The sequence below is a fragment of the Balaenoptera acutorostrata genome, chromosome 2 (genome assembly GCF_949987535.1).
Source record: "Balaenoptera acutorostrata chromosome 2, mBalAcu1.1, whole genome shotgun sequence".
Taxonomy (NCBI): Eukaryota; Metazoa; Chordata; class Mammalia; order Artiodactyla; family Balaenopteridae; genus Balaenoptera; species Balaenoptera acutorostrata.
The window spans coordinates 70,470,014-70,482,105 of NC_080065.1; the positions used below are offsets into that span (position 1 = coordinate 70,470,014).

The 12,092-nt window shown below is 34.5% G+C and overlaps 1 protein-coding gene across 2 annotated transcripts in view; it reads right to left on the minus strand.

Moving 5' to 3' along the window:
- EDIL3 (EGF like repeats and discoidin domains 3) overlaps positions 1-12,092 on the minus strand; it is a 437,611-nt gene that overhangs the window by 191,086 nt on the left and 234,433 nt on the right. For both annotated transcript variants that reach the window (XM_007193039.2, XM_007193038.2), the window contains one exon: positions 903-1,016. In XM_007193039.2, the coding sequence (XP_007193101.1) occupies positions 903-1,016 (114 nt within the window). The remainder of the gene's footprint in view (positions 1-902; positions 1,017-12,092) is intronic.

A 12,092-nucleotide genomic window follows, 5' to 3' on the forward strand; every position in this document is an offset into this window, starting at 1 on the left:
GGAAAATACACTGAACTGGGAATCACAAGACCTGGTTCTAGATTCCTTCCAGTCCTGGTTCTGTCACTAACTGTGAGAACCCGGCAAACCACATAGCCTATGTGTCTCAGTTTCTGTGTCTGAATTCTTATCTGCATTGGCCTTTTGAATTTGCATAATGTTATGATGTTCTAATAGTATTATATACATCAAAGTAGTAGCACTATGAAGTTTCTATAAGTGCCCAACAGTTATTAAGCTACATGACTATTGTTCTTGTTAGCGTGAATTTGTGCCCAATTCTGGTCTCCTCTTACTGACTATAATCCTGTTACTGCCTCTCCCTAGGTTTTTTATTTGTTTTGGAGAAGGTGGGGTGCTTTATGCCTCTTTGTAAACATTTCAGGCAAATTATTATCCTATAATCTGATCCATCATCTCAAGACCCTAATGTCTTAGGCTTTCAAGAAGACAAATAAATAGCATGTAAAACTCTTACTGATGTGTTGGCCAGTTCAACATGAACCCTCATGAATCTCTACCTTTTATTTGTGACAAAGGTGATCTGGTTAGAATGCTCTGAATTTACTGTTTGAAACAGAGTAACCACTCTGGGAGAAAATTAGGTCATATGCACAACTCAAAAGCCAAAATGTGATTCATGGGAGAGATGTACTTGGGTCTCTGAGGAACTGTTGACCTCCTTTGAGACCACAAGGCAACCACTCCTATGCCTATCATGCTCTAAGTGAGACCTATCCTGGAGAATAGATGCACATTAATAACATTAACAACAACAAATATGAAATGTGCCATTTCAATACATTATGAAATCTGGAAGCAAATTATTATTGATTTTGGCCCAGATTACATAATAAATGGAGGCTATGCAAATAAAGGTTTATATACATATGAATACTTACTGTATTGACAATTTCTTCCCATGAATTCTCCTGGGCACTCACAGGAATAGTTAGCAACAAGGTCTGTGCATATTCCACCATTTTTGCAAGGCTCAGCTTCACATTCATTAATATCTGAGGAAAATAGAAGAGAGGAAGAGAATTATTGGTGAAAAATGATCAGTTATTAGAAGGTTTTAGGCGTTTCAAATAAAACAAAGTCTAAATAATGCTGTGTGTGTATATGTCTCTACTCAATAATATAAATGGTGCCTACAATCGACAATTTATTAGCAATCAAATTAAATCCAGTTCAAATGGAATTGAGAATCCATATCCAACAGAACTAAACCACTCTCCTATCCTGAAAATAAATATGAATAGTTTGGGGAAATATTCCACGTATCCTTAGAATTAAATCAAACAAATTAACCCTGATAGAGAAATGAATTGGTATCACAAGATCTAGAAACCTCCCCAGCAGCAACCACTGCCAATTAACACTGTCTCATTTCACCTTAATTCATTAAAATTCTAACTGACAGAGATGTTTTAGTTTCTAAATAGTTCACCTTTGATGAATGCGATGAGAAGTAAATTGGAGTTAATAGTTAAATCGTGTTATATGCAAAGTATAATAAATGTAAATGATGATCACTCCCTAATCTCATTCAAGGGTTTCTAAAGTTAGGACGGCTAAAGGGACTTACCTTTTATATATCATTATTATACCTGATGCAAAATCATACGAAATATAAAACATTCAGCAAATTATACTAATTTCCACTCAAATTTTGGACAACACGGACAACAAATGGGATTTTGAATGAAAAAAGAATTAAGGACTAATTCAGTCAAATATCAATCACTGATATTTACACATCATTTCATCTAAGCTCAGCACCAAGCTAGGTTCTGTGGGAGCCAGTAAAGTAATTGGAGGACATGCACTTCTCCCCATCACTCTCCCTTCCTATCATCTATCTCAATTGAAATCCTGCTCTGTTCTTATTCCCACAACTCCTTCTTACATATCTAAATGGTGTTACTTAGGGACTGGCTGTTTATGTGCCTTTCACCCTTCCACCTAGTCAATCTGTGACGTTTACAAATGCAGCGCCTGTCCTGCACTGTTCGTTGTACCTCCACAAATGCCACACTCTATCTGGAAAACCACTAGTGCCCAATAAATATTTCTTGCTAAAATTTATAACAAAATAGTGGTGCAAACAATCTGAAAAAATTATTTCAGATGTGTAATGTGCCTTCGGATACACTACAATGTATCAAAAGTTATTCTGAAGTCCTGGGTTTTCGTAGTGCTTAAAACAATATGATCATTAAATTAGCCCCTCAATATCAAACAAGGACAAAATACTAGAAAACCTCTATTTTGCCCTTTCCTTTAACTTCTTTCTTATAAACAGCATCTCCTCCTGGAAGCAGATTTGGTCATCCTTTCATTCTAAGTTTATGACAAAGTTTGGTCTAAATTTCTTTAGGCAGGTGACCACTTTCTCTGAAAAAACCATCCCTTTTGGTTTCTGGTCAAGTGCTACAGTTTGAGAGTAGAGACAATTCATGACTGTGTTCAGAGAGAATCTGAATAATTTGAGCATTTTATAATATCAAACAATAGGATAAAATCAGAATCTGATCATCTCTAAAAAACAGCTGTGTACTATAAAATATAATAGACTCACAAATATTTGACACAAACTCTTAAGCAAGAAGGAAGGAAGGAAGGAAGGAGGGAAAGGAGGGAAAGGAGGGAAAGGAGGGAAGGAAGAGTATGTCACTTATTCATTCTCTCATCTGATGAAATATTTAGCTCTTTTTGTCTTAACAAAAATTCACTTTTTATTTATATTGGACTAACATGCAAAATACTTTCATTAAACTTTGAAAATAGCACAAAAGTCACTGTGCTACTTATTTTCTTACCAGATGAATGTCAGGAAATGGCAATGACTGGCTACTTTGGAACATGCTTAATATGTCTTTCCCTGTATCCTATCTACTACAGTTTGTTTTAGGTGAGATATGTCAGAGGCTGACAAGAAGTTAAATCTTCATGTCTTAAAGAATGCATTGCCTTATTTTGTAAAGCTAAACATAAAAAGCTACTCTTTTATATACTTATGGGGAAGAAACTGAGTACTAATTAATGTCTGAAAAAGAGCACATAAGGGAAATAGAATTTGATCTTAGATTTGAAGGAAAGCTTTAATTAGGATTAATAAAAACAGGATGAAGAGGGTATTGTATTTCCAAGCAGGGATCCAGAATGAGTCACAACTTTGAAGAGAAGCGTTCATGGTATGACGGTGTGTTCAAGTACACAAATAGCACAGTTTGTCTGGAGGACAGAGTGGGAAGGGGGGTGCTGGGAACCAAGTCTGAGGATGCAGATAGGGACCAGATTACCATGAACTCTTAGTGCCAGCTGAGGGAACTGGCCATTCTCTTTTGGCACTGAAGGCTTGGAGCCAGCTGCGAGGGTATCCTCTATACCTTTGTACCCTAGAAAGATTTAGAAAAGCCATATGTGGGTTGGACTTAAGAAATAAATGAAAGAAGGCTGGACAGAGACCCACCCAGGATTTGATGCTAAGAGGTACAACATATGTTTTAATTCTCAGGTAAGAGAATTACCTTACCTGAACATTTCTCATTTTATTATTGACCTATATCATGAGTAAAATCAAACCCAGCTCTTGATGCTTTGAAATGTTAATAGAAGGAAGCTTTCAAAGTTGATGATGTGAGATCAAGAGTTATTATATGTACTATTAAGGATATGCAGTTACAGTTGTTCTTTGCTTCCTCATTTCTTCTAAATTTTTACATGATAAGTAGTACTTAACACATGAGAATGTGAATTTAATTGAGACTAATCGACCTTGGAACGTCTATTTGTTCATCAGACCAGGTCTACAATCATCAACAATGGAAGTTAAAATTAAGAACATTTGTTTCTAAAAATACAGTTACACCTTTACCCAGAGGTTAACATGAGGTGGAATGAACTGGAATTGCATTTGCTGAAATGAAAATGCTTTCTAGCCATACTTAGTTTGTGATTAAAAAAAAAAAAAAAAAAGATCCTCTACTATTTGTGCGTTTTTTGCTTTTTTTTTAAACCAAAAAACTACCTTGATCTAAATTTATAAAAATAAAAACATTAAATGAGTTACATACTTTAATATAGTAGCAAAATAAGTAAAACATTTCTGCCTATGTACACATCTAGTAACACGTAGGCTCAGATAACAGATGCAAATTACACAGAAGCCTTTATATATCAGTATAATGCAAGAGTTCTTTCAGCGGTGAAGGCTATTTGCACTGTGATTAACACTGCAAGCAATCTAAATGGAAACAGACCTCAATTGGAATAAATCATGTTTAATTAAAGACTAGATATAGTGTATAAAACTGATGCCTAATAAGAACCTGCAGTATAAAAAAACAAACAAAACAACTAATACTAAACTTTCATTGGGTTATTTGTATGGAAATATGTTAATATAAATGTTTCAGACATTACATGAAATTTCTAAAAATCTTATATTTGTATTTGTATGGAAATATGTATGGAAATATGTTAATATAAATGTTTCAGACATTACATGAAATTTCTAAAAATCTTATATTTGTATTTGTATGGAAATATGTATGGAAATATGTTAATATAAATGTTTCAGACATTACAGGAAACTTCTAAAAATCTTATATGTTCTGGTATAATGTTATAAGTAATAATCCTAGTTATTACTTTAAAATGTATATCTCAGAAATAACTAATTTTCTTGTCAACTGCATTATTATGAACTTTCATCAAATCTTTAACCATGGTCATTTTTAAGTCTTTTGTCATTTACAGACAGTTCTGGGTGTACTCTGATGATTTTGCAAATATGTTCCTATAAAAGGGTTTCATCTTCAAGAAATTCATGGAAAAGACTCTGACAAGTACAGGTTTCTGGTAACTGACTGTAGTGCTGAACTGAATGAATAAGCATTTTCAGAACTCTAATGAAAAACTGATGAACTCATAAAAGTGCTAACAAAAGATCAAGATGAAAAAAAAAATTTTATTACATGGGACTGAGTGAACTGATGAGGATGAGTATAATTTTTGTGACTTTCTGTCTGAATTAAAAAAAAAAAATCCCACAAGGACTCAGAGGCAAAGAATATACAAATCAATTTTCACTGCAAAGTAAAGGAGCTGTTACAGTGGAGGATTACTGGACTGAATGTCAATATTATGACATAGTATGAGTGTGTTTCATGTTTGGTAATTGCAAACATTGTTGCTTTTGTTGTGGTCATCCATGTACAATGCTTGGTGTCAGTCTATTTATCTCTTGTAAAAATAAAATACAGTGTGTGTGTGGGGAAAAAAAAAAGAATCAAATGGGAATCCAGGAAAAAAAAAAAAAAAAAAGAAACCAGGCCCATTGCATTGGGAGCATGGAGTCTTACCCACTGGACCACCAGGGAAGTCCCCTTCACTTATTCTTTTTCTTGTCTACTTGTGAGACTCTTTTGCCTGTTGCTGATAATATAATAAAAACCTTGCAACGAAGTACTAAAACATAAAAAAAAAAAAAGACTAGATATAAATACTCACAGAATATAATGAAATGAAAGTTAAACATCTTTGTAATAAATCACATACATATTTCTTTGTCACAGATCATGACATTATCATTTCCAGAAAAAAGTCCTCATCTATTCCAAATATACTGGGATATAATAAATTATTTTATAACTAAGAAAAATTTGACATAGCAGTTCCATACAAAATAGGAATTTCCATATTTGGTCATTTTTATAGTTCATTTATAATAATAATAGCTATCATTTTTTGAGGTTTTTAGTTCTATGACTGCTTCCTGAGAATTATTTTTTAAAAATAACATCATTCAAAGCTAGATTTTATAATTAAGACACCCAGCTGAGCCCTGATTCCTTACTCTGAAAACATAAATTTTTGCTGTCCACCCTCTAGCTGACTGAAGCACAGTGGTAGGAGCTGAGCATGATTTCCAGATACAATCTCGTGATGTGTGTGTGTGTGTGTGTGTGTGTGTGTGTGTGAAGGAATTAAAAAGCAAAGCAAAACAAAACAAAACAAAACAAAGCAAAGCAAAGGAGGGAAGGAAGGAGAGGAAGAGATGAGAGAATAGATAGTTGGTCACAACAGCATGCATATCTTTGAAACAAAAGGTACTCTAAAAGGATGTCCAGACACTTTTTCTGTTGTAAATACTTACATAGATTCATTCATATTATATGCATAATTTAGTCTCTTTATCTTTACCATTATTTTGCCCTTAGCCCACCTTTTACAGATTTGGGAAGGTGTGCTGTAGTCTTCCCTATTAGGCTTGGCTTTTTGCTAACAGAAATAATGTCAACCCATGTACCCTCTGGAGATGTCACTGTGAGAAGCCTCCTCTAGTTATTGAAAAACACATACATTCATTCAGATCGTTCTGAGTACTCCTGAACTTATACACATGTGCATCATGAGAAGTGCTCAGTTACTCCTAGTCTTTTTTTCTGGATCTTTGTCAGACCCATCACTGTGCAAATTACAGCCCCAAAGCCCATGAAACTGACTTTGGAGTAGTAGGCTGTCAAAGAGTTTTTGAAAATCAAAATTATATTTGCTAGTTCCTTTATCAGTGCCTTCAAAAAACAGTAGCTTCTCTGGGCATGATTTCTCGCCACAGAAATGATGTTGCTTCTTTTCAGATCATTATATTTAAATATTCAGAAATCCCATTCTTCATTATAGACTCCACTAGCTGGTCAGAGAGGAAATGGAGATTTGCGGAGTCTAAATGCTACGGCATCCTGTGGAAACTTTCAAAATTCATCGATTAACTAAATAACTAATTAATTAATTAGTTTTCAAACTGGCTCCCATTTGTAATCTGCAGAACAGGAATGATTGCACATTGCACTCTTGGGCCATCAGTGTCCCAGTTCACCCTCGAGTCTCTCTAGAACTCCTGAGGTGGATGCCATCTGGCCCCAGTAGTTCAACTACATTTACTTTGCCAACTTGGCCTAGAATATTTTGAATATTGACCACCATTTAGACTAGGACATCCAGTCCTTTTGATAATCCAGTCCAGTTGATAATCTTTAGAGTTTACCTGTATGTAAGCTTCAATGTATTACTTATATAGTTATACTTGTATATATATCAATACTTCAGCTATGTAAGAGCCAAAGTAATCCATTTCTAAATAGAACAGCAGTTATGGATTTTAGGAATAAAATTACAAGAGATGCCCATTAAGCCAAAATCACTTAAGATTTTGAGAAAAATTACTAAGAGGAATAAAAGAACTGGGGGAAAATTTGCACTCTTATCAGCAAATTAATTCATAATGGTTTGGAATATACAGTATGCATGAAACTTACAGTAATCACTTATTTCACTTCATATGCAAGTTGTAAGTAGAAGGACTTAACACCAGTATATCATTTTGAGATGTATTTTTTATCAAGAGAGGCTTTTAAGGGAATAAATTAAAACTTACAATTCACCAGGTTAAATTATTTTTCTCTTCAATGACAGTCATTTTTAAAAAAAAAAACCACATAGACAGTAACTTATACTAAACATGATGAGCCACTAAAAGCATACAAGCAATGTCACATTTAAATAACGGGCAATGACACACAGTTACATTTCATATATACAGAAAAATAATTTCACTTAGTTCAGAATTAATTTCTTAAAAATAACTCTATAACATATTAAGTACGGACAAACAGCTCTTTAGGATGACAACTGATTGACAACAGTTAGCACATCCACCCACTTGTACTATGAGCCAAACCTTGTTTCAAACATTTTGCATATATCATCACACCCTCTGAGCTACTATTATCATAACTGTTTTCCAGATGAGTGAATTGAGACATTGAAAATACAAATAATATGTCAGAGTCACACAGGTGCTGAAACTGAGATTAAAACCCAGATAATTTGTCTCAGGAATATATGCTTTTCACCAGTTAACTTTACCACCACTAGGAAATATGAATTCTCCTTCACCTTTACTTCATACTTGCCTTCAAGGTACCACTCTATGCGCTGAGGAGGACAGAGAAGCCAGAATACACAGCCTTTGATCTCAAAATGTTTAAAATGTTCTAGTAATATTAGTATCACTGCTCTAGGCCAAAGACTCCAGTCCTAAAATCTTAGTTTGGAACACTTTTTTTCTCTAATTCCTTTATTCCTTTTAGTAATTTTTCTCAAACTCTTAAGTAGTTTGGGCTTAATGGGCATCTGTTCTAATTTTATTCCTAAAAGCCATAACTGCTTGTCTGTTTAGAAATAGATGTCTTTGGCTCTTACATTCTTTTATACTTGACTTTTAACTTTACATTCTGATGAAAAGAATACATTTATTTTTGTTTCTTTCTTTACAGAGGACATGGATCTATTTTATACATGTCAGCTGAAATTCTTATTTTTCAAAGAGGATAATCCACATTTTTAAAAATCATTATTTGCAAGATAGCATACACATAGAAAAGTACACAAACCAATAGAGTTAAATGAATTATTGTTAAGAGACAACCTGTTTAACAGTCACCAAGGTCACGCACAAGAACAACGCCAGCACTTGAGAGCCTTTCCATGCCCCTTCTATTCACAACTTCCCCTCCACCCTCACAAAGGTAACTGACCTCCTGCTTATTATGGCAATCACAGCCTCACTCTTTTCATGGTTTAGAGTTTTGCTACTTAAATACGCATTCCTAAATAGTATCTTTTATTCTTGCCTATATTTGAAGTTTAGAGTAAAAAAAAAAAAAGAAATCATTCAGTACGTGCTCTTTTGTTTGTGGCTTCATTCACAATGTTTTTGCACGTGGTTACAGTGAGTTCATTTTCATTGCTTTATAATATTTCACTATAAAATGCACGACAATGCATTTTCCCTTTCTATTGTTAATGGCATTTGTGTTGTTGCTATAAATAAAAGCATCCATAAGTGTGCTTGTACATAAGTATATTAAATTTCCTCTGGGTATACCTAGGAGTGAAATGGCTGAGTCATTTATATACTTTAGTGGATAATGCCAAACTGGTTTTTAAGTGGTTGCACCAACTTGCACTTCTAATCAGCAACTTAATTCATAGTATTTTTGAAGATACAATACACATGAAACTCGCAGGTAACCACTTATTTCACTTCATATACAAGTCGTAAGTAGAAAGGCTTAACACCAATATATCATTTTAAGGTATATTTTTATCAAGAGAGGTTTTTAAGGGAATAAATTAAAACTTTCAACTCACCAGGCTGAATTATTTTTCTCTTCAATGACCATGATATCTTTTAAAAAACATAGACAGTAACTTATACTAAAAATGATGAATCATTGAAAGCATATAAGCCATGTCACAATTAAATAAAAGGCAGTGATACACAGTTACATCTTGCATATAAAGAAAAATAATTTCTCTTAATTCTAGAATAATTTCTTAAAAATAACCATAAATCAACTCTTACCTACAGATATATGTAGACTCAGGTAATAAAATAAGAATAGTTCCTGCTTTTACATTTCAATATCTTTGAAACTTTATATCATAGGCATAATTAAAAATGATGAATTCTATTATACTTTAAAGCTACTCTAAGGATTAAATGAGGTAATTTATGGGAAGAAGATAAACTTTAAGGACTGTAAAAAAAGCTATTTACATTATTATAATATGGACTAATCGATATTTATATTGCTCTGTTGAATGTTTCTTCATTAGGTTGCTGGATAAAAATGATACTGCTGCTTTTGGGGTTATCATCAGAGTAAATAAATGGGTAGGATTTTCATAAATGTTCTACAGAAGAGCAGCTCTGCCTTGGAGAGGCATGAAAGATAGTATTTATCCCCATAATTGCAAAGCCCATGGAAATTTTGATCCACTGAATGGGATAATTCAACAGATACCCTCAGTATATTTCGTTCTAAAATGGTGACATTTACTATTTTCTAAACATTGACTCTCCATACATTCGGCCTGAGAGATTACTGAGCTCTATATCTGATAGACATACATTATGGCTGGTAAGGTAGAGAACACTCCTTTTAAAATTCTTAGGCATGTCAGTTTCCATCAAAGTAAAAGAGCTGGGTGGCTAGATTACCCTCAGTTCCAGAATCTCATCTACATAATTATAGGAGGTTTCCTGGCAGAGCTGGAGGCAACAAAACATCTGCCACACTCCAGGCCATCACGGAAGAATCTGCTTCAGGAACCAACTCACTTCTCAGCGCCAAAAAAGTGCTGCCTACAAGCTGTTAATTTTTATATTTTATTTTTTCTCCCATATTTATTGCTAAGGATGCCAAATCAGCATATTTTCTTCATTAAAAGTGACAACACATCGGGAGATTGGGACTGACATATACACACGACTGTATATAAAATATATAACTAATAAGAACCAGCTGTATAGCATAGGGAACTCTACTCAATGCTCTGTAATGGTCTATATGGGAAAAGAATCTAAAAAAAATGAAAGAGTGGATATATGTATATTTATAACTGATTCACTCTGCTGTACACCTGAAGCTGACACAACATTGAAAATCAACTATACTCCAAACAAAATTTTTTTTAAAAAGTGGTAACGCATTGGGATTCAGGAGAACTCCTGCTTCTGCCCAAGACAAAGTTCAGGGACCAGATTTGCCCTCCTGCCTGAAACAACCGAAAAAATAAAACAGACAAAACATATAACAGTTTTCAAGACACTGGATATTAGGAAATGAAGGATAGTAACAAACCAGGTGAGTTCTACAACTGCCCAGGTTTACTGCCTTAAGAGAGATTGCAGGCCATGGAACAGTGAGAAAGAATCCAGGTGGAACCTGGCCAACTCTATGAATTAAAAAGAGGGAGCTGAGAGTCTGGAGAGCCCAGGAGGCTAGAGTTTGCAGGACAGAGTGAGCGGAGAGGGCTACAAAGAGGCAGCCCACAGGGACCTACAGAGCATGTCCTGTACACTGCAGTGCTGCCTCAGGAATTCAGCAGAGCATGGAGCAGTCCATGAAAGTGAGGAAACTACTGAGGAAAAAACCATCTAAATGGACCAGAGGGAGCAATATTTGGAGATCACACCGGGCCAGGAAAACTGCCAGTTCCCTCCAGTGGGACTGGAAAATAAACTAATTCCTGGGGCACTGAGCAGAGGACTTAGAAGGGCCTTGCCTCAGTAGTGGGGAGTAAATTAGTCCGGGACTAAAGATCTCATTTGTCTCGCCTAACAAATCTCAGAAGTAACACCCAGAAGAATCAAACCATTTCCAAGAAATTTAACCATGTAAGAGAACTAAGCTCAAGAAGATATATAGGACTACAGCATATGAGCATTCCCACTCAACGAGGTAAAATTCATTAGTCCTGATGGGAATCACCAGTCAGGATTAATAGACATGTGAAAAAGCAGGAAGCGAGCCAGATTTTAGCATTATCAGACAAGGATTTCAAAACAGGTAGTATAACTGTGCTCCGTATATTGAAAATGTTAAGTACAGACATGGAAAATAGAAAAAGAGACCCAAATTGAACTTCTAGAGATGAAAACCACCACGTGTGAGATGAAAAATACACTAGAAGGAACTAAAGCAAATTAAATATTGCAGAAGAAAAGATCAGTAAATTTTTAAGATATAATAGAAACTATACAGAATAAGATACCGATAGGAAAAAAAAACTGGACATCTGTAAGTGTGGGACACATGTATATAGGTAACCTAAAATAGATGTGATTGGAGTCCCTGGAAAGAGCGAGCAGAAAAATATTTGAATAGACAATGGCCAAAAATTTTCCAAATATGATGAAAACTATATGACAGATCCAGGCACCAGAAATCCCAAGCACAAGTCAGTATCAATGTGGTCAAAATCTGGAAGAATATTCTCCCAACTGTTAATAGTATTCACTATCAGAGCATAAGTGTGGGTGATCAGATGAGTGGAGAGCAGATTTTCACCTGATGTTTAACTGTTTATTTTTTAAACTTTTTGAAAAAAAATTAGTGGGATTATGAGTAAATTTTTCTTTTGATTCGTAGTAGTATTTCAACCAATAAAAAGAAAAAAGAATAAAAAAAAAAAGAAATCCCAAGCACCAGAAACATGAGGAAAACTAGACA